We start from the raw sequence: 24,789 nt of genomic DNA, 5'->3' as shown, positions 1-24,789 counted from the left end.
GCAAGGGCCCAGGCGACAGTGAAATCGCCGGAGGCGGACTCGGTGGCAAGGTCGGCGCAGGGACAAGAATATCTGACAGATAAGTGAAGCACCAACTCGCAGGTCCGTATTCAGCATTTTCGGCCAACCGCATGCCAACGGCCGCCCCAACCCAAGAAATTGCGGTTGCATAGTATCGTGGCTTCATGGCTGAACATGCAAGAACGGGTGGCGGCCGAATAACCGTTTCTGACCCGGGCCAGTTGCAGTGTTGAACGTGGTAAATGTACCAAAAAGAAAGGTGGTGGCTTCAAGCCTCGTCCCAACAAGAATTAGCGCTCCGCCACCATCAAGGCGGTCGTCTTGTGTAAACACAGCAAGACGCTTCGTGGCATTCCATGCGAAGTGGGTGTACGAAGATTGATTCCAGTGGTCTCCAGGGCATCACCCGAAATTCCCGAGCACCCTGATCATCTGACACTTCTGGGTGGAATAAACCGAAACCTTTTGAAGAGCATGTATTCGCACAAGACCTGATGTAGTTAGCAGCATGGACGTTAAATATATCCCTTCGTCTTGGCGAGTACCTGAACCCGTGGAGCGCATTATTGGCCAATCAGCTCTCTTCGTAAACAGCAGCTGTTCCACCTTTACATTCCGTTCCTTTCGAGTTGGAGTTGTGACTCAATTGTGGCAGAAGTTGAGATGCCGATCGTGATGCCGATCAATTCTGACGTTAACGCCAACCAACAATAGGCGACAAAGATCAAGTATGGCAACTGATTGTTCACTATCTCTTCAACTACACGTATAGTTCAGAACCAATCCTAAGGCCCAGATCACGGTTTCCAAAACGCCGTAGTGTTCTAAACTGCACTGCGCCGCTATACTTAATTTAGAATTAATTTTTAAGCACAGGTAGCATTTTATCTTTAAATGCAGCTTAAGAAGTGCCTTAAAACCCATTGCAATTTTCATTCACGCCATAACTCATTTTAATAATAATTTATATTATTTTTCCTCTTTAAAACGCTGAAATTTTTTAAAAAAAACGCCATAATTTAAAATGCTTAATTAGCAGTATGTTATATAATATTGGCTAGTATTTTAACTTTTTAAGGCTTTAAAGTAGGTCCTTCCCCATAAGTGACTTCTCGGTAAGCTTCGGCAGCGCCTTAGCACGGAAGTTACTTTGTAGGGGTGCTTCACAATACTGGCTCAGAACCGTGATCTGGCCCTAAGCACCAGACAACTCAAGGATTCATTCAGTTGAACCTTGACCGAGGTGGGAGATTCAAGGTCCAGGTCGGGAGAACTTGGATATGCTGGACGAAAGGTCTGCATCTGTATCATGACTTCTAGCAACGTGCAATCAAGAACAAGTCTTTCAGCTCAATTTCGCTCCATCGCAACCTCTATCTTCTTGAATGAATTGGATACTAGGAAAGGCCCCTTCTCATCGCTGTCACATACATTAACTATTATAGTGGCACAGTCATGTGCAAAAAAATTCTAAAATGTCATTGTAGAGCCCCTTTGGGTTGCTTACTCTGCGCGGCTACCAATAGGAGTTTATCCCACAGGAGAGTATTCCACAGGCAGTCATCCTATAATAAATTTAGTTTTAAATTGGGTAGTGCCTTATGTATGTGACCTGATTGAACTTCAGGGTGTTGCCTATTTACTCCGCTAGAATTATGAAATTTCAATTGAATGTCAAAATATGAGTGCATTGCGTGACCCAGTCAGAAAACCCCCTCCCCCCTGATAGGAACGTTACGTGATGGCAGCCTTGTTTATAGTCCTTATTTAAACGAAGCAGACTATAAGAAGCTGGCGGTGCATAGATACTCTACCACCTGTTCGGAGTTAAAGGGTTGGGCATGGCAATAGCGCAGGTTGGAGGTAAACATGGGTTGCGATTGAAAGGCATAGGGGCGAATCAATCCAGGCCTCTTTGGATCATGCAAACCACTTCACTGGGGTGGGACAGAGAACATAGGCAACTCAGGCGAACCAGGCGAGCCAGGCGAACCAGGCAAACCAGGCGAGCCAGGCGAACCACATAAGCCTCATTCACCCGCTCCACAAGCATCGCTGGCCAAATTTCGGTCATCATCCCCTCTTTGATCACAGGTTGCCGCATTTGTTCAGCAAAGCTCAGATTGTGGTCAACGCGTCATGGCAAGAGCAGATGACGATATAGTGGACGACTCTTTCAACATTTTAGACTACATCAATTTACCCGATACCCCACCTGAACAGCTGCCCGACGAGGACGACTTCGCTCAACTTCAACCAAGCCCGGTTGCCCACCATGTTCCGGACTTATCAGCTCTCTACGCATCTCGAGATTACCAGCAGGGCGAGGATGATACATCAGCGCTGACGACGGCATGTCTTCATCAACAGCTAACAGGACCCTCCGAGGCAGAAACTACAGGAAGATCAAGAAGACTTGACGGCACCTCAACAGAGTCAACACAACCCGCGGGACCGCCTGCTACCAGATGTCAACCTCCACAGGGTACTAGTAAGCACCGGCCACTAGCTCCCGCGGCTCCTGGCGTTACTTTACGAGGTCTGAGCTCGAAAAGATATGCGAGGTTTGTCAACACTGGGCCAGATGCCAAAGGGCAAGTTCCTCGAGTCGTCGGCAAGCGAGGACGGCTAGACAAGCAGCAGCTCCAATCATTCCGCAAGACCCGAGTGGTCGGAGGCTGCATACAGTGCAGATACCTCAAGGCCAAGGCAAGTCCCTTCAATCCCAGGATGTCCAAGCATAACTCTGACATTCTGTCCAGTGTGGGCCGGAGGCTCATTGTACCCGGTGTCGCAAGAAAGCGCTTCCACAGAGTCTCTGCTGCCGAGACAAGGTGAAAGACCTCAAGACATACTCCGAGAAAGGTATGGATCTCTGTAAACTAGTTATGCCCACGTCTTTCCGGTACTAAGAGTTACCAGGCCTTGCAGAAGTCTTTTTAGACAGGTACTCTGGATGCATTTCCTATTGGAAGCCGGAGACGCAGCGGAAAGTCAAAATATGGCATGGCTTCGGCGAGCCTCTTCAACTCACGGTCGAGGAGTATGAGCCTAAGGTGCCGGTGATTGACCTTTTCTGGAAAAGCCCCACCGGCTGGCAGAACCTCAGCCACACTCGGTATGGACTCAAAAGGATGGGTGGCATGAGTCTCGCAGCCCTCGACGCGTACGTTTACAACCTGATACCTCTCGTCATCGATCGACTGGCACTCTCTGAAACACCAGGATCTCCGTTCTTCCGCCGCGCCATGGCTGCGGCCTTCACCTTCCAAAATAATTGCAAGAACGCAAAGATTGCCGGATTGCTCCGGAACTGCCTCCAATTGTGGGCTCATGCTTTTCTCCAGTACCATGGTCTGTGGCATGTGGCGCCCGAAGGGAAAGATAACGACGGTTTCCAGGACAAGTTGGGGATGACCCAATTAGTGCTGCACTCCCACGACGTCAAGACACTCACGCCGTTTCATGGCACTATCCCACTGCCGCGACTTTTGCACCAGCAAATTCACACCTGCGCCGAAAACAGTATGAAATTGCTGGATGGCTTCATCGTTGAAGGCCTGGATTCCGCCTTTGAGGATTTTCGCTCGACGACCGAAGGTGAGGAACCCGACGAGACAGCATTAGGTCTCTACTTAGCTACTTTCGTGTACTTGTCCGTTCTAGAGGAGGTCGCGTGGGATGCAGGAAGATGGGAGGCTTTACTAGAAGTAAGCGCTCGGAATCTGATTGCCATGAGATTGAACGCGTTGGCCAATCTTGCTGGTCCGTAGCGCCCGACTGATCGTCTACAGGCATTTGCTTGGCCACTTGAGAGGAAACCAGACTACAATCGAAGCTACAGTGCCCACGCCGCACGAGTAGTCAGCGCTCATCTCCACGCGGCGTTTCGTAACCGGAGCATCTGGCAAATCTTGGGCGCGGCCGAGCCGCCTACTCAAGGAAACCGCTTGACCAAGTCACCAACTCTCAATGTCAGAGGAGAGCGTCATTCGTTAGATTACCTGCAACTCAACGGTAAGCGGTCAATGAGAATTGCGGTTTCTATTTTGCTAACACAGCATTAGGTGAGGATCTTGGATCAAAGCGCACAGCTACTTTTGACAATGAAGATATCGCTAGTCTCGAACTTCACTACAGCGCTTTGATTCTCGAGCCAACGAAACAGGAGTCAAAATGAAATCGCGTTCCTTATTTCTCTATGACCTCGAATGTCGCGGGTGGAAACACGATTCCGATGAGGCAAGCTGTTCGTTCCATCAGGTCGGTCAGCCATGACAGACAGACACAAGCCAATAGATGCATGCTGATATCCAGTGGTCTAAGTTGTGCATCAAGATCCTGTAGGCACCGCTCGATTTAGCATCCCAGCACAACCAACACTAGGCACGTGGTGAGGGGTTGTTTACCTGTACCAATGCAGCGAACATACGCGCTGCTAGTTTCAAACTGATGAATACAGCAGCGAAGACGAGAGAGATTCTTGGCGTTAAGCCGAAGAACTGCAAACTAAATTGGAAAAGGTGTCAGTGCGGTTGGTTCGACGTGGATTAGGGGCTGTTTCCCGTACAGATACACCGATTCAGGCATGAAAGCTCCCAGAATGCTCAACGCCAGCTGCACCTTGCCCCAGAGGATGCCGCTGGTCCAGACTCCTTGATACCATCTACGTCTCTGGCGGAAAAAGTCAGACACGGACAACGGAGATTGTTCTCGGCAGATCGCAGCGATCCATCCACAACAAAACCCCGCCTCTGCTGCCTTCACGTTGTTAGCTTACTGTTCCACGACGCTGTCTTATTGCAATTTCTTTGGGGCATTCCATAGACTTACCCTCCACGAGAAGTCGTAATCTTCTGTCAAGCAGTCCGTGTCCCATCCCACTTCGTTCTCCACAGCTCCGCTGAGTAGCAGGAAGCTACCTCGTAGGCCCCAATAAGGACGGTGGACAACAAAGCTCTGGAAGAACAGTTTTCCCATGTCATCCACAATCCGTGTCAAGTCGGCTACCGTCAGAAGCCAGTTTGCCCAAAAGCCGGAGGAGTTGTAAAAGACAAAACCTTGGCCAATGTCGAAGTTCGTCTCATGAGCGATGAAGTTGGTGCATGCCTCTAATACGCTGGCGTCGATCATGGTCTCCTCGTCAAGGTGAAGTATCCAGTCATCCGGTTGGAGATTGGCCGCGATTCGAAAGTACTCCAAGGCGCGAGCCTTGTAACGGGCGCGCGGTCTCGTGAAGGACGCAGGAACACTCACGACGCGCGGGCCCAGGTGGTCCAGCTCACACGCATAAGGCTCATCTGTCAGCAACACGACCTCTGCCTGGGCCAAGTAGTTACTGGCCATTGCTCTTTCGGCAGTGCGACGAGTGCTGCCCAGGTTGTTCCCTTTCGTGACAACGACGATATACAGCTTACAGAAACGCCTCTGTAGCGGATTTGACGATTGCTTCCGGCGGTGCCGCGGAAGGAGAATATATCCCAGGAGAGTGTTCAGCATCGGGATCTGTGTGATGATCATTGCAACTGAAGTGCTGTTAGTTGCGTCAGTCATCTCGAGAGGATGAGCGGAATCACCAAGGATGAGTCCATCCATCAAGTAACAAGAGCCAGGTCTCGACTCCGGGAAGAATTCGCCGAGCAACGGAGACGTGGAGAGGATTAAAATAACTGTACAGTCAATAAGTCAAGGTCCGTAGCATTGGAAAGATGCGTTCTCACGGTAAAGTTGTACAAGGCTCATGACCACCATGATAGGTCTCACGGACGAGATGATCGGAAGACTGTCCATCTTGAGATTAGTCTTGCTTGCTCGGAATTGGTAGTTTCAGCTGCGTTTCCTGACACAATTGGCTTGAAGAAAGAAGGAAGGAAGGAAGGGAGGAAGAGAGGAAGGAGGTGGACTGCCGATATTTAATGCAACGGACGGGGACAATTCACTCCATCTGCTCCCGCCTGACGACTTGTGGATCCACTTGAACGTATCGTCCGTTGGCTGCCCTGATTTGGGCGCCAGGGCATAGTCTCACAGAGCCCTGGGGAACAATCAGGCAGCCAACGAAAGAGCAACTTCAACACACCGTGTCCCAAGTCTGGCTAGTCTCCCGCTGCTGTGAAATGCCTTGGGCTGCAAATGACAGGGGTATTCGCTGAGAGAATTCTCGACCACTCAGATTATCCAGATCATATTACCGTGACCCCCTTTCGGAATGGACCCTTTTCTCCAGATGTTGTAAGATTGGTGAAACGATCCATCGCGGCGCATCAGCTTTAAGGTGCAATCAGGCTGTGTGATATGCAAGAAGCTGCTTGGCCGGAACTTCGTGGGCCAGAGCTACGCCGACTGCTCAGTTCTGTCTGATGATTTCGAAGCGTGCCGAACAACTAAAACCACCGAGAGCCTTATATAAAGCGGCCATGCTGCCACAAGGTCTCGGAGAAGAACGACGACGCCTGCTACTTTGAGTTTACGACTCTTGCCTTCACGCTACTTACTTCGTCTTACAGGACAAACTTTCAGCAACTGATTAGACCGAATCATGCCTGGCAGAGATATCCCCGTGCACATGGCGACAGTCAAGCCGACCCTCAGTCATACGGCAAACTCGCTGAGCCGAACCCTCAGCCGCAATGACCCAGGCACCCAAGGTATCTAAGAATGCATCCTTCCATTTGCACGGAACCCTCTGCCACTTTTCGAGAACTAAAGTGCTCACACTCACGTCTAGTCATGCTTAAGCAGTATCTTGGAGAGGTTGCCAGGGACAAGTTGCCCATGACCGAATACCTCCACGCCACTCAAGATGATACCGGGAAGACCGGCCGTGGAGGGAGAGCACTTTCGAAGGTAAGAGCCACTTCTCGTCAAACGTAACATCTCGTTACTGACGATAAAAAGATCTGAGAAACGACGGAGCAGGCGTTCCTGATGTCATCGAAGTTGGCAGGCATAGAAATGGAGTGGGGGCGGGTCAGCTTGTAAGTGGCGAAACAGAGAAGACAAGACAAGCAATCAAAGACGTGTTTTATGGACACCTTGATTTCAACTTGGTGATTTCAACTTGATTCCCTCGGCGGCCACTTTGCCTCGCAGGTATCCGCAATTGTCGCTGGCGTCGTTCCGTATCTCCTCTACCTATGTTGATATTGCCTGCTACCGGTAGTGGTGCTGCTGGTCGGTGTTTCTTTCCGTGTCATTGCGGAGACTGTCGTGACTCTTCTCAAGGTCCACAATTCGAGTGAAAAAGCCAGAGTAGTTTCCCGAGACGTGTCACCCGTCGCATAGCAAGCCACTCGCGGCTTGAGCTTCGAGCCAGTCTCTATGCGCGGCATACATCATCAATGTGAAGCACTGCCCCTCGGCTGAGGCATCCTGCGGCTCAGGATCTTTTGTGTCCATCATATTGACCACGGGCGAGGCTTTGCCAGTCTCCGAGTCGACATGTTGCATGACCGCAACGCGGCTGCTTTCAGTCCATGCCATGTGATCCTCGCTCAGCTCGCTGGGAAACAGCGTCGCAACACGGTACATGACAGCTGTCAAGGCGGCCGTGCCAGCAACCTCGCCGAACCAAACCACCTCCCGATCTCCAATGTAATTGCGAACTAGATTGGCAGAATCCCTCGGATGGAGTAGGACTCCATCCAACAGCCTCTTCAGGGGCTGAAGGAGTCGATCTATCATGTGTCGGCCGTGACCTCCGTTCACCAAAGTTGCAAGCACGCGCGTCATCCCCAGAGCAGCCCAGCCATTTCCAGTGCTCCAGAATCCGCCGTCTTTGAAGTGTTCCCCGTTAATGTGCCGCCAGAGTCCCTGGACCGGGTCCTGAAGGAGTTCCGCATAGAGTTGACACTGTTTGACAGCAGTCTCGATTGTGGTCAGGTCAAGTTTTGCCATTCCGTAGTAGGCAAGGAACGGTGGTACCATGTAAACACTGTCAGACCAGGTCTCCGCTCGGCGTACTTTATGACTGATTGCCCCATTCCCCATTCGCGGAGTGTTCTCGACTAGTGTCGCAAACTGCCTCTCTGCCGCTGCCATGTAGGGTGGGTCGACTTGCCCGAGAAGCACAGCAACGACGCCGAGAGAGGCAGGATCTGCCGCGGAATCTTCAAGACGCCATGGTCAGTGAGAAGCACTTCGACCATGAAGATTGAAATACATCTGGGTGAGTGATTACCCTCATCGCCGGTCAAATTTGGCTGGTCAAGTTTGATATGTCGTTTCCCAAATGTTAGACCTCGATTGGTGTCTGTATCGTCAACAACGGGGGCTCTGCTGTGGGGGAACGACCGGGCGCTGAAGACGGAAATGTCGGGGGAGAAGACCTCGAGCAGAGATTGTGCAAGTGTACCATACTCCCAACTATGTGTCGCCAGCTTCTCGGCTTGTTTCGCGATATTGTGTATCAACTCAGGAGTATCGAGTTGCATGTTAAATGGCTGACAAGTACAATACACACTATCCAGGTTGGTTCTTATGTTCGTGAAGCCGTGCGACCACCCTTTATTGGTATTTAAGTATGCCTCCGAGACATTTAGCACAAAGTCAGACTGACATCGCTTCACTCCGTCTCGGTCAGAGACAGTGGTGACACCCCGTTGGTCATGCAGTTGACATGTTATGTGCGGGGTTTGCAGCATCAACAATATGAATTCGTCTGCTGGTTGGCCTACGGTAGCTTTCCGTCCCGGAGGGGGGGGGGGACGTGGAACGTTGTCCACAATCCGTCAGCACGTCTTTCTCAACCCATCGGCCGATGTCTGAAATCCAAGAGTGTGACAGGTCTAGGCCTTTACTGCGTGTGACTACCTACCTGAATGGTTATTCCTGCACGAGTGCTCCGGGATCTGCTTTCGGAGGAAAGCTCCAATACGCTTCATTGCTGATTGGCTTGCCCTGCAAATAGATGATGCATGTTGTCGCCTGGTTGTCGCCTGGTTGTCGCCTGGTTGTCGCTTCAATGTTGCCTTCTTTCAGTTCCACCTTTGACCGTGTCGACCATCTCCATTCTGTCAGGAAGAGGTTGCATGCCTGTGCTCCCACCTGTAGACGGTATGTACGGTTTCCTGCCCAGTCCTCTGCCGGTTCATTGCATAAGTAAGTCAGTCAATCCATGGGTCAAGCGGACTTTGATCATCAACATCAGTACGGATCGCTGCGCCGGTATTGACACAGATCAATGACACGCACGGGTTTCTGGTATGTCTACCATCATACGTTTCTACTCAAAAGCGATGAAACCAATTTAATCAAGCATTGGCATAGCGTATCGAGCTTCTCAGACTACAGCCCCGCCCCCCCCCCCCCCCCCCCCGATCGCCATGTCTTTTGTGGCTTCATTCCCAGAGGTCTTCAGGAGTGATGGACTCACAATTCTATTGTAAGCAGAGGCGATTCATCTTCCCCGTCCATCTGGTGTATCGATTCTCTACTCAGTAAAGCTCGCGTAAACTTAGTAATGTTGCATATCTGAAGGTTGTACCGTTTCCTCACCGGCCTGCTATGCATCATTTGCTATTACATCTTCCCTCACATTAACCGCCGAGGTGCACTACATCATCCCTTGTATCAGAGCGAAGATGATGTGACAATCGTCTGTGCCACCCTCGGAAAAGATCGCCACGGCCTCAGAGCGTCAATCCAGTCTTGGCTCGTCAACAAACCCAGCAGGATATTTGTCGTGGCTGATCCGGGCTCTTTTGAGTCAATCTCGGAGGGACTGTCACGCATTGACTCCAGCTGCATTAAAACTCTTCGTGCAGGAGTAGCCAATAAGAGGGAACAGCTTGTGGCGGGCTTTCGAGCTTGCCAAACAAGGGTTGTCGTGGTTGCCGATGATGACACCCAATGGTCCCCCACGGTGCTGCGAACCCTACTCCAGCCCTTTGTGGGGAACGACCGACTGGGCGCCGTGTTTCCGGAAGTCAAAATGCAGCCAGCCGGGGAGCGTCTCAACTTCTGGGAACTACTGGCGGTGGTTCGTCTGTTTGGCAATTGCGTCGACATCAGGACGTCCGTCCTCCTCGACGGTGGCATATTCTGTGCTAGTGGCACGACAGCAGCCTACAAGTCGTCTATTGTGCAAGACCCGACGTTCCAGTCCTACTTCCTTACTGAAACGTTTTTGGGATCGAAAGTGCATGCTGGTGACGACCAGTCCATCAGCTTCTGGCTTTGTCAGCAGGGGTGGGATGTCGGCTTGGTTCAAGATGGTGGCCCCTCCGGCTGTCATGTACTGTCTACCCCTCGTCCTACCTGGCGTCATCTGCCACAGATATTGAGGTGGTCCAGAAGTGATTGGATAGCCTATATAAAGGATCTAGTGCTGGACCGAACGATTTGGCGGTAAGCACTGCCCAAAGGCCCACGTGCTCAGCGGGTGGCTGAATTTTGACGCAGGCGGTATCCCTACACAGCCCAATACGAGTTCATGTGGTGCGTCGAGACATTCACGCCTGTTTGGGAAGCAATCTGCATTGCTGGAGTGGAAAGGTAAGGTTTTCAGACTGCCATTCTACAATTTTGCCTCAATCCTGATTTGTTACGTTCCCAGTCCTCGACGGAAGCTACTGCTTCTCGTCATCATCGCAGCCAGTCGACTTGTCCGCTACATTCCCGATGTCATCCACGACTGGAAAAGAATGGCTCTCTTGCCCATGATCACGATATACCTCTATATTTTGGAGCTGGTGAAGATCCACGCCTTGCTGACCTTGTCCGTTGTAAGCCAGCTCCGTCTTCTACAAAGGTAGACATGTGTTCGAGTCTCCTCGTACTACGTTCATGACTTGCTCTTCATTTCCCAACTAACGAATCGTAGACTGACTGGATATAAAGTCGTCTCACGCAAGAGGCTGAGCGTTGAATTATACCAATCCGGCACCTTCTGCGTAGCATTCTTTTCACTCTGCATGCGAGACAAAGTCCAGGGCCACTGCTGTCACAGTCGCGAGGCCACAGCTCGACATTATCATTGCATACATTATCAATACACTTTGTCCCTGGTCTGATTCCAAACTTTGACTTCATATCACGCTCATCCATCATTGAGAACAGCCAGCTCATGAGCTTGCCAGACCTTTTTGCGCGCATCTTCATCCCCGACTTGACAAATAGCGTCAAGCACGCCATACTCGACGCCACCAAAGAAAGAGACCGCGCCCCAGCCAGTACTAGTACTCCTTGATTCATGCCCCAGATTTACGCCCACATGTAAAACAGTCTGGACGCCAAGTTTTTTTGAGCGCGTCCGTTCACAATAATGATTGGCATCTCTGCAGCATTGGCAGCCGTGACGGCTGTAGCGAAGAGGGGTAGCTGCTCAATACCGTTGGTGACGGGTGCTTCCTCGTTGTGCAGCCGGTTGCGAACCGCGCCGCAAGCATGGCCCACAAGAAGTGTGGCGTGCTATGACTGGACTGCGCATTTGCTGAGCCCTTTACATCTGCTTTGGCTACTCTGCTTGTGCATTCTCTTAGCAGATGTCATGTCTTCTTTTCTATAAATCTCTACCACAATCAGGGCCCGGTGCCTGCATCCCCAACTTCGTTCCTGCAGGCTGTAACCACAAATCTTTCTCTCCGCCAGAGAACATTAGAATTGTTTAAATCGTCATAACGTCGGGTTAAGCATCATATTTGAAAGGTTTCCTGTCTCCTTCACATTTTGTCTATCCATTGCTCTCCATGGTTTTCTGCCCGTCTCTGCGACGACACACCACTCGCCTCACTTTGACTAAGCCTCGGTCGTTACAAACCCTCCGTCTAACGCCGCCACCCAAAAAGGTCACGAATCTCTTGTTGATGATCAATATTGCGGTAGCTTTGAAGAGGGTGAAGAATTCGGCCTCATTCCTGTAGGGTCTCCGGATCCTGAGCCTCTCTACTCTTCGGCTGCAACTCCTCGGCCTGTCAAGCGTCCCAACCACCCTATTTCGCAACCGGCGATGACTTCTCCACGACAACACCTAGAGAAAGATTCTGCCATCCCAGCGTCACAGGCTTTTAGTGGTGTGCTTTCCGAGAGAGATACGCCCCCGAAAGACTGAATGTCAGACTAGAAAGCTAGAAAGAGAAACACACCAGGACTTGAGTGGTGGCCCCCAAAACATCGCGTGGATTCTTCTGCTCTCTGCACGGAATGTCGAGCGATTGATTTCACGGCAGCTGTCTGCCACCCTCCGGCTTGCGACGAGTCTTATGTTCAAGTCTACGAACGGGACGCCGGAGCTTACCACCAGACGGTCAAAGACAGGTGGGGCACCGATTGGCCCGTCAACGATCCAAATTGTCCGTTTTGTCGGTATCTGATTCGTGTTCGCATTCCCTGGAAGCCCTGGTTGAACACCAAATACTGCATCATTTTTCACAAGCCACAAACTCGGAAGAGCTTGTTGTCTCGATGTGAGCAGATACTTCCGGGCTGTCTTTCCGAGGTTTTTACAACTGTGCGTTATCCGAAACTTGCCCGGTCTTCACTGGATGCTAGTCCTCAAATAATTTGCCATGTCGACAAGCCTGTCAGAAGGCCGGGCACTGCACAAATAGTTTCCCCGGTTTTCAGTGTCCCCCTCGCCAAGGCCTGGCTTGACGCCTGCAATCGAAACCATCCAGAATGTACCATCGAGAAGGACGCGCAGATGCCGAAGACAAGATTGATCGATTGCGTCACCCGGAGGCTTGTCTCAGCAGGCGATGATGCTATTCCAAACCCTCGCTTTGTTGCGCTGAGCTACGTTTGGGGACCGAACGTCGGGACCACGACCCTTACGGAAAACCTTCCATCAAAATTGCCCCTGACCATCCGCGATGCAATGACGGTTACCAAGGATCTAGGTTTCCAGTACTTGTGGGTAGATCAATACTGCATCGACCAGTCCGACAATGTGGACAAGGACATGCAGATTCGCCATATGGACCTCATTACCATCATCGCTGCCGCTGGATACGATTGCGATTACGGCCTTCCGGGGGTCTCGGACTGCTCCAGAGATGTACTGGATCCCTTTATTCTCGATGAAGCTCTTACCTTTGGCATTTTTCCCAAAATCGATCCCTTCACGAACCACTGGGAAAGAGGAAGCTGGCATACCCGCGGGTGGACATTTCAGGAGGCTCATCTCTCAAGGAGGCGGTTGGTCTTCTCAAATACTGCGACGCATTTCGAATGCATGCGGCACGGAGAGTGTCAGACAGAGATGTGCGGAGGCGTTGAATGCGCGAATAGCGATGCTATCAAAGAGCACAACTTCGTCGAATCCATGCCCGAACGCCGACGTCGGAAGAGGGGCCTAGGATTGGTCAACATTGAGCCCATCGTAGGTGGTACTACACTTTCGAGACCGGCCAAGCCGATCCCCCAGTTTACAGCGTCGCTGGTATTCCTTTCGTTGTGCATGGCCACGGCGAAGACAACTTGACCGAGGCCAGCTTCGCCCACGGGCTCGCGTGGCAGTCGTCAGTTGGTGGCGTTTTTGTCGACGCGAATGGGCTCGCGTGGTCGTCGTCAGTTCGTGTCGGTTTTGCCGACGGGAATTTCCCGTCCTGGAGTTGGGGCGATGTCAGGGTGTGGAGTGTGTTTTGGAAAGAAGAGCATGATGTGCATGTGGATAACGCATTTTCGCAACTGGTAGCCAACACCATCTACCATCCACGCGGCGTACACATCGAGTTCAATACCAATGGGAGAAAGGAGTTGATCGGGCTCGCTGAGTTTGGAGAAGCGTGTCAGTACTCGACGCCACTTAGTCGGAGGAATCCAACAGCCTTGTGTTTCAGGGCCCGTATCCTCTCTTCGCATGTCACCTCGAGAATGCCGAACGAGAGGAAGGCGAAGGCTTCTTGGGACTTTCGTGGATATCGCCATTGTGGTGGTCTTGATGCTGAATTCGAAGAAGTTGTGAATCTGGTCGTCAACAACACAGGCCACCCCAGTGACGAGCAGAGTGAAAAGAATGGCGATGCAGGCCGGATGGACAACTCTCAACCGCACTGCTTGATCGAGATAGATGAAAAGTTCCTCTATGAGAAAATTGTATCCGGAAGATGCAATTTCATGCTTCTGCGCTGCAATAGCATCGCGGCGAAGGTGCTGGTGGTCGAACGGCAGGATGAGCCATTTGAGCCCCAGAGAACCGCACGGCGAATTGGCATCCTGCATTTCTCGACGCAGAGGCCACATGGAGATAACCACTTGGGTGAGTTTCTCAGTTGCTTCTCCAACGAGACTGACATAAGATTGATATGAATTACGATGGGGAACCCATGTTGTACATGACTACAAAACAACTATGAAATTCACACCTCCCAGCTTGAACAAAGCCACGAACACAAGAAGTTTGATCGCGAAACTAACTAGCAATAAGATTGTATAGTATTGAATAAGAAAAAGGTGTAATGACAACCCAGAAAGTGTAGTTTTGCGTACCAGACTTTATGCCCAAAGCAAGAGGACCACGTCCATTAGCCTTCCTCACAGCTCTGCTCTAATCGAACAGTGCAAACCTGAATACATTGGCCAGGGCAATATAAATTCAAAGCAAGACAACATCTTTCAGTCAAAGATCTAGGAAGGGGGCCTCGCCCGAAGATGTCTAATAGTCCACCAGATATGACAATACGAGTTTTCTTGAACATTGACCCCGTGTTGATTTTCACGACGTCAGGTGTAAACCGCTCGGCGCCAACACGGAGGCAAGACAGTTTCAGCCCTAGCCCCGGCAGTGCACCGCCCCGAGACAGCTTGTGGCCCCCCCAAAGCCGACCGCCAAGTCACGCATGAGTGCGGCAGCAGGTGTTCCCGGCGCGTCGGAGCCTTTCGTTAGTGGCCCCTCTGTGTTAGTCAAGACTTTCACGCCTTGGTATAAATGCCCGCGACGTCCTGATCGCTGCCGCCAATTTCTCAGGGGACGCTGACCCGTGCTGGGCGCCCTCGTTTTGGACCGGTCGATCAAGGGCGAAGACATCTTGTCGTTCTTGTGCGTCTTGGGCTTTTCGGGGTTTCTTTGAGGGTCGCCGGGTGTGAGACACAGGTGATATAAAGGAGCTGGGACGGACTCGTGGTTTTCATCGGATAAGTGCTAAGCTCTATCATTCGCTTTGAGAGCGACACGCAGAAAAGCGACTTTTCGATTCCGGCGCGCTTAAATATTTCGAAATACCCCTTTTATTTTAACTTCTTACCGTCGTTTCCGTGAATCATGATGAACCCAACTGTCTCTTCACTCATTCTGCTGGCGCTGGGCGCTTGTGCCTCGCCTGTCGCTGTACGGCAAACAACCACCGAGCCCATTCAACTCGGGGGAGGTAGCAACTCTGCCATCCAGATCACCATTTCTCAAATCGACCTTGGCGCCGCTGCGCCCGCAGCACCGGGAGCTGCTCCCATAGCTGCGCCCCCGCAGAGGCCCCGGCGGCTGCTCCGGAAGCTCCCCCAGCTGCAGCACCGCCTGCGGCGGCGGCCGGCGACGCCAACGGGCTGTTTTCATTCTCGTCGACCATGCTTACCAACGCTACCCCCGAGCAAGTAGTCGACGGGACGACACCCACAGGTGGCCTTGCCGGCGTCAGGAACCTTTAATTTCGGCCTTGACTCGGCCACCGACACAATCTGCTACAACATCACTCTGAACAACTTCCAGGGAGATTTCGCCTCGCCCGCGACGACAGCAACGCATATCCACGAGGCGGCGGCGGGCCAGTCCGGCCCACCGAGGATAGCATTCCCCAATCCTGTCGCTGTCGGGGACCCTGCTGCCGGGGTTATGAACAGCGCCGGCTGCATAAGGGGGCCTTTCACTACCGGCGTTGCGATGGAGGGCGCAGATACGGGAGCGGGATTTACCGTGGCCCAGATCGAGGCGAACCCGGCCGGGTTCTTCGCGGATACCCACTCGAGTCTGGCTATGCCTGGCGCGGTACGAGGCCAGTTGGCGTGAGGGGTCAGCCACGGCCTTCTGGAGCCCATCAAGGCTTTTTGGAATCATGCAGAATAGACTTAACACTACTTATAATATCAAACTAAACATTCAGCCACTACCGCGTACTCCTCCGCTGCTGCCACTTATTCCCAGATCCCTCACACCAGGACACCCATTGTTCCGCTGCAATACTTGTCTTCTCAGAACACGCCATTTTTTGGGTCTCTAAGGGACAGGGCTAGGGTGGCGGCTCTGATGGTGCCCCATAGAGCGTTAAATTTGGTAATAACACGCGGTGAGGCTTTCGCGGCGGTCTTGGTCTGGAACGAGAATAGTTTGTGGGCAGTGACCGCTATAACTTGGGTGAAGGGGAGGAGGAGACAGCCAATCGACCCAATCCCGGCAGACAAGACTCCGTCGCCCCCATCACGCACTCTAGTTCTTCATCGTCCAGCTTTGGAAGATGCTGACCAGCCTTCGCCACCTCCGACAGCAACAACAAGTAGTCGAGAATATCGCCATCACCATTATATTAAAAACTTTTTTAACTCTTAAAGATATTATACATATATTAATGTTGAGATTTTAAAGAGCCTCCGTCTGTGCTTAGGATAATTAAGCAGAATACTCACGTTGACACCAGGGTCCTTGGTAGAGGCATAGGCAGGAATCGAGTAGAGAGAGTCCGAGGATGCCGAAGCGTTTCCCTGCAAACTGTAACTACATAGGAGTAGGACGAGAGTTGGCTCTTCGTCAACCGTGAGTATCATGTTGAACTCTACTGTTCGCCGAACGACAAGCAGCCTATAATATCTGTCTGACCTGCCTCGTTGTCTCTTGGAAGCGAGAATCTTGAAGTCTAATACGTTGCGAGGCGCGGGTATCGTCTTCTAAGCCAGGGCTGCCTCGGTGGAGGAGATAACTTTGTTTGCATATGTGGCATCGTTGTCAATTAAGTTAAAGCTCTTTGTGAGAATTACAACAAATCGTGATAGTTCAGCAAGAATATCTCGCGGTCATTTGTACGCAGAGCTGATGAGACTAAAGTGACAGAAATGACCTCAGCTGGGATGGCTGTGACATGTTAGACAATGTTGGCTAGTGTCACACTGGACATGATTAAGAGCCAAATCACATGGATCATCTGACGTTTTATCCAGCTAGGCAAGCCAGACATAGGACACTGGCGAATGGACTATGGGATACGACAGCGATATGCCTATTCGGGTGTATCGAGGTTGGACCGGCTCGGCTGGGAGCGATGGGACCTGTGATCTTGCTCCTGCAACACTCTTCTGGCTGCCGGCAAGTCGTCTCTTAATGATTGTCCCAGAGGCAATGTATACTACGTGTTTCAAGATCTTCCAGTCCTGACTTCTTGAAATCGCACACTCACGCCCACAACCTCCTGTCCCGAAATGCCAGTCGGATCTTGTGGCATCGTCTCCGCCAAATTTCCGAGATCCACCATTTGACTGCGCAAGCGAGTTTTACCGCCGACGTGAGTCCCTCAGCCCAGACATGCATGTGGGTGGATTCGTGTGAAACTATCCCTGAAGTGCGTGTTGTGATTTGCAGAATAGACTCACAAGAGAGACTAGAACGGAGATCTTTCAACGTCTCAACTGATACACATGGGAAGGGAATAAAAGAACGATTTTCAGGATTTTGCCGACATGTTGTCGGCCATACTTGTTGAATTGTACAAGACATATACCGGAGCTACTATGCATACCTGCATAGATAGCTTCTTGGAAGTGGGTGGGGAGCAAGGCGTGCCGCTTCTGAGTCGATATGTGGACTTCTTGAATACGCGTACTTTCTAACGACCAAAGTTTTTTTCGTCGCCTCATATATAAAGTCCGTTTTCATTTGACCCCAACTGCTGGATCGTTTCGATCCCGAGGTGTCTGGGATCAGCTCACTCTTCACCCAGTTCTGGGCGCGAATGATAATGGCGCAGTGGCTGTGGAAAGTATACAGATATGGATCCCCGAATAGCCATTTCAATACCCGTAACTCATCACTGCTATGAATATTGATGGTACCGCCGTTGGCGGCCGAAAATCTTATTCACAAGTGCAAACTTCAGCGCAACCGGCAGATCGATATTCACCACTCAGCTCATACATGTTTCTCCAATCCAGCTGAGGCTGACATGCATTGTTTCACCCTGTTGCAAGGCATGCGCATGAGTTGGGCAGGAATGCTTTGACATGTGTCAAGGTTACACTCAGGGTTGTATCTCGAACTTTTCGAATCACTGTGGCAAGGCACTGTAACCTGCGGTAGTTTTCAAAGAAACATATGTGCCTCCTGAGCCGTACCCCAATCGTTTCCCGTTAACTGCCGGTATACCCAGACTCATCCCACAGTCTCTGAGCACGCTTTCATCTAGAGGTCCTTGCCTAGCGACCGTGCCCGGGTGAAGAAGACTGCAATGTACCGAATCTACCGTATGGGCCTGATATTAAGTAGGTACATATGACGCAAATACACTGTACAGTTGCAACTTAGAACTGCAACACCGCGGCCGCCAGCCAAGAGCATGAAAGTAGTTTGATTATCCCCCGCTCCAGCAGCAACGCCTGGGCGGGCGGGTTGTGATATCTCTTCCCCATTCCCACCCACACTGGCAGGCCATGACTGACTAACTGACAGATTGATTAAGTTGATTTGACAAGCCGTCAGTCATGTCATATTCATGCACGACATCATCCCCGTCATCACATCACCAGCCCCACCTACATACCACCGACTCCCATCTGCCGTCGCCCCCGTTGGACCCAACACGGGGCGTAGGTCGAGCTGTGGCTGTACAAACTGTGTGATGGCTGAAACGAGCCAGGTGACCTCATATGTCATCCCGTCCCTTCCCGCGGCAACGACACGATACGAGACAGCCAATCCGCTCCCAGAATCCATGAGCCGCGCGAGGTCGTCTCCCCCCCCCCCCCCCCTTCGGAGAATTTTGCACTTCCCCACTGAACATCCTGCGAGTCATTCTGCGCCGGCCCGCCCCAGGGAGCAAGCCCTGGTCGGGTGGTGACCTGTTTCTTGCTCGGGGTCCGGGGCCTGCGTTCTGTTTGTTTGTCCAATGGCCTCCAGTTGTAGGGTTCGTCCAATGTGGAAGGAAGGCGGAAGGACGGGGAGGCGGCTGGGCCGTGCTCGACGCGGTATCCGCGCCCGGTCAGGGAAAAAATAGCCCATTGGAGGATCTCGTGCTTGTTCGCTCAGCAAGTTTGCCTTTTTGGCTTCGGGCTCCAGCGAGTATTCTCCGAAGCTCATGGTTGTCACGACCGTCCCTGGCAGGAGTACGTATCCTGTGCTTCCGGACGTGCGTGGGCCGTCACAGAGGCACAGATGTGGGCGCACAGAGCAATCAACTCACCCACCACCAGAGGCTTGTTGGGCTGGACCGGGCAGGACCGAAAACCCGGAACGTTTGTCCCCTCGTGCGTTGGCTTCTCGCAATCGCAACAGGATGTATGGGCACGGACAGCGAACACATGTACAGGGCGACCTGGAAAAGATTATCCATGTCGCTACAACGCCCCACAAAGAACGCAACAATCTCCAACCAATCACAGCTTATCATTTATTCTTTCCTTAACTAAACCTATATTATTATAACATATTTAAAACATAATGCTATAAATAAGCTTTTTTTTTCTCTTTTATTTTTACCTTAAAAAGCTGGTATTGTTTTTGTGGTAACGCAGACAAGAAAGGAGAGTCAAGGGACCCTTCGCCAACGCCACGGAAGTCACGAATTAGGCTTCTTTGTCAGGTTTCCCTGTACATGCCTTGGGTGACTTGGCAGGGCGGCCCAAAGCGCAGGACGACCCTAAGCGCAGGACGACCCTTCCTTCCCACTCAATACTCGGTAATTTCAGTTAGTCGGGGGCAAACTCTAAAGCGTGAGGTGACCAAGCAGGTGGGACAGGAAGTGAATCACGAGGGTTTCGAGAATAATGTTTATTTTTCTGTCGCCTCTCTCCCCCTTTGCCACTGCCACAGCTGCACTGCAGCATCTGCTTGCAGCTGAATCTCTACGGAGTGAGTACCGTTTCCTTGTTTTCGAAAATCTCGTACTCGTTCCCAGTATCTCCACCACACGCGCCCCATCTCCCGTCACTCCAGCTCTATCCTTGTTCCCGTTTCGTGAGTTTGTTGTTTTCTGGTGGTGGTTTGTGTGTGTGCGCGTGTGTGCATGTTTGTGACGGTTGTGTATGTAACAGTGTGTGGTGTGTCTTCCCAGTTATCTCCCAAGAATTGCATCGGTACGAGGGGGGCGACGAAATAACAGAGGGTATCAGAGCGCAACGAACCCCACATCCCGCCAAACAAGTGCCCATCTTTGGTGAACATTCATCCTGACCTTGGCTTGTATGACCTGGCCTCCTCGAAGGTAGTGTGGGATCATCCGATTCGGTTTCCTGGCTGCATGTGACGTACCGCAGACAACTCTGTGTGGGCCGGGAGCCGTGCCAGTGAGGGGAAATCGGGCCACCCGTGGGAGCGTCGTGGTGGCAGCTTTCATGAGGGCTGGTTGTGTCCCAGTTTGGAGTGCCTTGGAGTGTCCAGCTGTTTACAAGGTACAAGTCGCTGGTTGGAGATGCAATGCCAGATAGAAATGTAGTCGAAGCCAAACACAAAATCGCCCATAACATGCAGCTGTAAACAAAAAGAAAACGCAGTTCGTTCCCAAAACCGTGACTCCCACGCACAGAGAAAAGAAAAAGGAAATCAGAAAGACACAGGACCGAGCTTGAGCCCTAGGCAGGAGTCTGATCGGTTGATTGTGTGCTCCTGGAAAGATGGCAGTAGTAAAATTAAAAAGGCTACAAAGGGAATCGCTTTCCGGGTGTGACGGCCTGTGGTCGGCTGAGGTGGTATAGACAATCTTTGCGGTGTCGAAAAGGTAAAAGGAAATCGTTATATCGTCATTGACTGAGCAGTCGCGGTGCTCTATATGGGTCTGATATCAGAAGACGGCGGTGTGTTGTGAGATCGCGAAGCTGCGGATGAGTGGGTTCTCGGTGTCGAGGTCGGTGATACGCCGGAAGTGAAGGCGCCCGGTTCGACAGGGTGGAATCGGTTTGCTGTCGGCCCCGACCCTGACCAATATCCAAGCTAAAATGCCTTGGCTGCAAGCGAATATGCATCACATCACAATACAGCAGCCGCAGCCTCCCTTCTCCTTCTTGCCCGTCTGCTCCGGCTCTTTCTCCGGAATATCCGGCACCCTCGTAATCTGCATTGGTTCCGGAGACTCCACGGGCCGCGATGGTTGTTTCGGGCTTGATAATGGACTCGCAGGCGGCTTGTCCTGGATCTTGGGCATGGTGGAGTAAGAGCTAGACCGACCAGGTGATGCAGGGCTCTTCGGGATGTCTGGCGATTTCAAGGGCCAATCGTCAGCCGGCTTCTCCACCTCCTGCTTCACAATCTCGTCAGAAGAAGATGATGGTATGTTCTCCCGAGGCACCAGGAAGCCCTCGCCCGTAAGCGGCCTGAAGTCCTTGTCGTAAATGCTCCCGAACTTGCCCTCCTGCTCCCACTTCTCCTGCTGCAGTCGCCTGGCCACGGTGGGGAGGAGCTGTTGGTCTGGCGGTAGGCGAGGGTCAGGCTTGTAGGCAGACACCAGCCATGGCGGGTCGCCCTCCATCGGCTTGGAGCCCATGGACAGCTCACGCTCCCCAGACCTAGTGGAGGGTCGTGCGTTGCTGTTGGCCGCCCCGTTCTTGGGCTTCGGTTTCACCTTGCCACGCGCTTCGGGTGGTATCGACTTAGAAGGTGCTGAGCCCTTTCGGGGCCCGGTGGGTGTCTGCTTCTTGGGAGACAGGTCCGTGGTCGCGGCGCGCTTGGCCGGGTGGGCCTTGAAGGTCGGAGACGGCTCGAGGTTCTTCAAGGTGGTACTATTCGACCTTGAGCGAGCCTTGGGCATCTCTATCCGCTTCTCAAGCTCCTCAGGGCTGTTCTCCCTCTTCATCAATTTGTCCCGTTCTAGGTGCGTTGTTGGGATCGGCAGCGGGCTCTTCTTGGGTACAGGTATGCGAGAACCTCCGGCGGGCTTAGAAGGCGCATCTCCTTCAGCCTCAGCCTCCTCGATCGGTCTTGAAGCCCAGCCGTTTATTGCCTCAGACGTATCAGGCGTCTTGGGCTCCATAGCATGCGACGAGTTTTTCCTAGATCTCGACGAATTGTCCTGCATGGGCTTCCTCGCACTGCTCTGGCTCCTGTCCCTCCGAGGTCTGCTCCGAGATCGAGATTGGGGCAGGGTGATGCCGGCAGCCTGCAATTCCTGGCTCTCGATCTTGGCGAGCAGGTCCCTGTGGATCCATTTCGAGTCCTCGTCCGACAGGTCCAGATGATCCTTGCTCCTCGTCTGCGTACGACCGCTGCGTTGGTAGTCATCGTCGAAGGGTACGTCGACTACATTGTCGGGCCTATCGTCGGAGTCGTCCTCATCGTCGTTGCTGTGGGATCGCGAGACCGCACCAGCACCACCTGGTCCGTTCACCTGATCTCCACCACTCGAGGCCTTCGATGACGTGTCCAAATCCAAGGCCGAACCGTTCTCGTCTCTTGTGAGGTGATGTGACCTGTAGATTCCGTTTGTGGTATCGGTCTTGAGGGTGGTTTTCTCGTGGTAGGGACGGTTCTGGGTGCATCGGTGAACCAGGTCAGCGTGTGAACCCCTCACCGACACATGATGTGCTGATCTCGGGACGCCACCGGGAGGGGGCAGCAAACTCACCTCGTGTTTGGCCGACGTGAAGTCCCAGGAGAAGCCGTTTCCATCGCCATGAGAACTGCTCGGAGGGGTCAAAGTGGTAGCCGTCTGGACGGCGGACAAAGCGGACATGTTTTCGCGGTAGCCCTTTGGGGGCTGCACGTGGAAATTAGGCAGGGCGCGGCGGTAGGGGGTTGGAATGGCCCGTCAGGTTGGTTCCTCGTGCCGCTGAGACAATCGAGACTGGACCCTCGTGCCGCCAGAGGGCCAGCAAAGTGACAAGGCGCAGACTTCAATTGACGCAGCGGCAGTGGTGTCGGGATGGTCGAATGAGGGCGGTCGAGGGGTTCGTCAGATGGGAAAACCGGACTGCAGTGTCGAAGCTTCAGTCCAGCGGCAGCACAGCAGCAGTAGCAGCAGCAGGGTGTGAAGATCGGAACGGCAGGGTGGTGGTGGGCAGGGTGAAAGTGGTCGGTACTGCCGATATTATTGCAGGCGCTGGGCCAATCAATCTGTTGCTGGGCCCGCACCGAGGAGCCAGACTCGCATCGGCTGGTGCTCTGGAGCCTGTGCCCAGGTGAGGAGGGAGCGGCGAGAGGCAGGCGGGCGGAGAGCGGTCGGCTTTCCCCGCGGCTAGGCTCTGTCTGTCTGCATGTACAGCGCAGCGCATCCGCTGTCGAGCTGGCGGGATGGGGGGTTGTGAGAAGTGACAGGAGCAACAAGAAGAAGGAACAGAAAGAAAAAAAGGCGGCTGCGACCACAAATGGGCAGACAAGGTGAGACGAGGTGTGGGTGGCAGTGGGAGGGAGATTGATTCAAGTGGGCGATTGATCCGGATCTCGTTGAATTGCGACTGTAACCGTGCCCCCCAAACCTGCACGCCCAACTGCGAATTGAGCCCAGCGACCCGTGACAGTGGCCGTGTGGCCGTGACCTTTGACCGAGTGCTCTGTCTCTGCTCCGCTCTGCTCTGCTCTGCTGATCGGACCGGATCGGTTGGCTGCTGGGGCTGGCCTGAGGCTGATTGTTTCGAGAATCGAGACCACAGACAAGAGATAAGACAAGAGACAGGAGACACCAGGGGTGCTGCCCACAAAGAAAGAAACGAACGTCAGTCAGTCAGTCAGTCGATCTGTCTCAATTGCCTGTCTGGCGTGCCAAGACGAGAGAAAGAGAGGAGAACGAAAGGGCCGTCCCTCTGCGTCTTGCTCTGATCCGGGTTTGATCTGGGAGAAGTTCAGGCTGTGCCTGTGATCTGTGCTCCCCGGGCTCTGCGCTGTGTCCAACGGCAGTTAAGAGGAGAGCTGGTGATGATGAATTGGAACCCTGTCTTCCTCTTGGCCGTCCTGTGCTGGGTTCTGGGTTCTGGCTGCTCACGCATTGATTCCTGAGATGAATCCGGCCGCCGACGATTTCTGCCAGAGATTGGCCTGTGGGAACAGGGACGGGCAAAAAGTGCCTGCGCCCGGACCACACAGCAGCACACGCTGCACAGCCAAAAGCAACCAACAGCCTGGACAGGACAAACTTCTGCTCCGTGCAGTACCAAAATGTGCAAGCCCGTTCCAAACGTTTCCAACTGCGGCCCTGGAACGACGGTTGCAACCTAATTTTTGGCGTGCATCTTGTCTGGGTCTCTGGTAGTGACACTTGCCCAGGCGAAAATGACGGCATCCACCCCCAAAAGTCCAAGCAGCCGGGACCGCATGAAAGGTGCGCTGTCTCTTTCATTTGACGTCTGCTGTAGAACATTAGGTAACGCATGGTCGGTATTTCCCGCCCGTTGTACCGGGTCGGGCTCGCGATAGCCTCACCAAAGCCACCACATCTCGACAGCATAACCTGCCATCTCGCTTTGCACCTCCCAAAACGAGTCCCCGCTGGCTCATCAAGCGCAAGGATTCGCCAACGGCGCCCCAACCTGGGAAAGGGTTGCATCCTGTCCGTCTTCCCCGGGCCTTCCAGAAAAAAAAGGGGGGGCACCCCTGAACAGGGTGGTCCGTGTCCGTCAGCTGGTGCCAAAGGGGGGGGAAAACAAAAAAAGAAAGGCAGTACCAGACTTCTCGACAGGGCCGCCGGTATTCGACGTGGACGTGCCTGGACGCGATAA

At 52.7% G+C, this 24,789-nt stretch overlaps 7 protein-coding genes across 7 annotated transcripts; 4 read left to right on the top strand and 3 right to left on the bottom strand.

Annotated features, from left to right (window-relative positions):
- Positions 1-2,160: 2,160 nt before the first annotated feature.
- INS49_015622 (uncharacterized protein) lies at positions 2,161-4,201 on the top strand (the record flags this gene model as incomplete). The annotated part of the gene is made up of 5 exons (XM_043176301.1): positions 2,161-2,691; positions 2,784-2,886; positions 2,944-3,731; positions 3,816-4,038; positions 4,089-4,201. 5 exons carry the CDS (start codon positions 2,161-2,163, stop codon positions 4,199-4,201), a joined length of 1,758 nt encoding a protein of 585 aa, XP_043019756.1.
- An 11-nt stretch (positions 4,202-4,212) lies between these two features.
- INS49_015621 (uncharacterized protein) lies at positions 4,213-5,367 on the bottom strand (the record flags this gene model as incomplete). Its single annotated transcript, XM_043176300.1, has 4 exons — positions 4,213-4,268; positions 4,454-4,530; positions 4,598-4,695; positions 4,855-5,367. 4 exons carry the CDS (start codon positions 5,365-5,367, stop codon positions 4,213-4,215), a joined length of 744 nt encoding a protein of 247 aa, XP_043019755.1.
- A 1,192-nt stretch (positions 5,368-6,559) lies between these two features.
- INS49_015620 (uncharacterized protein) lies at positions 6,560-6,924 on the top strand (the record flags this gene model as incomplete). Its single annotated transcript, XM_043176299.1, has 3 exons — positions 6,560-6,668; positions 6,749-6,867; positions 6,919-6,924. The coding sequence occupies 3 exons, from the start codon at positions 6,560-6,562 to the stop codon at positions 6,922-6,924; spliced, it is 234 nt and encodes a 77-aa protein (XP_043019754.1).
- Positions 6,925-7,290: 366 nt separating this feature from the next.
- On the bottom strand, positions 7,291-8,453 carry INS49_015619 (uncharacterized protein; the record flags this gene model as incomplete). Its single annotated transcript, XM_043176298.1, has 2 exons — positions 7,291-8,129; positions 8,201-8,453. The coding sequence occupies 2 exons, from the start codon at positions 8,451-8,453 to the stop codon at positions 7,291-7,293; spliced, it is 1,092 nt and encodes a 363-aa protein (XP_043019753.1).
- A 1,499-nt stretch (positions 8,454-9,952) lies between these two features.
- Positions 9,953-10,775, top strand: INS49_015618 (uncharacterized protein; the record flags this gene model as incomplete). The annotated part of the gene is made up of 3 exons (XM_043176297.1): positions 9,953-10,209; positions 10,423-10,515; positions 10,577-10,775. 3 exons carry the CDS (start codon positions 9,953-9,955, stop codon positions 10,773-10,775), a joined length of 549 nt encoding a protein of 182 aa, XP_043019752.1.
- Positions 10,776-12,661: 1,886 nt separating this feature from the next.
- Positions 12,662-15,958, top strand: INS49_015617 (uncharacterized protein; the record flags this gene model as incomplete). Its single annotated transcript, XM_043176296.1, has 4 exons — positions 12,662-13,339; positions 13,363-14,218; positions 15,425-15,546; positions 15,572-15,958. The coding sequence occupies 4 exons, from the start codon at positions 12,662-12,664 to the stop codon at positions 15,956-15,958; spliced, it is 2,043 nt and encodes a 680-aa protein (XP_043019751.1).
- A 5,149-nt stretch (positions 15,959-21,107) lies between these two features.
- On the bottom strand, positions 21,108-22,811 carry INS49_015616 (uncharacterized protein; the record flags this gene model as incomplete). Its single annotated transcript, XM_043176295.1, has 2 exons — positions 21,108-22,607; positions 22,704-22,811. The coding sequence occupies 2 exons, from the start codon at positions 22,809-22,811 to the stop codon at positions 21,108-21,110; spliced, it is 1,608 nt and encodes a 535-aa protein (XP_043019750.1).
- Between the last annotated feature and the right edge of the window lie 1,978 nt (positions 22,812-24,789).

The sequence above is a fragment of the Diaporthe citri genome, assembly GCF_014595645.1.
Source record: "Diaporthe citri strain NFHF-8-4 chromosome Unknown scaffold_9, whole genome shotgun sequence".
Taxonomy (NCBI): Eukaryota; Fungi; Ascomycota; class Sordariomycetes; order Diaporthales; family Diaporthaceae; genus Diaporthe; species Diaporthe citri.
The sequence above is the reverse complement of the archived record's forward strand: the minus strand, read 5'-3'. Positions and strand labels throughout refer to the sequence as shown.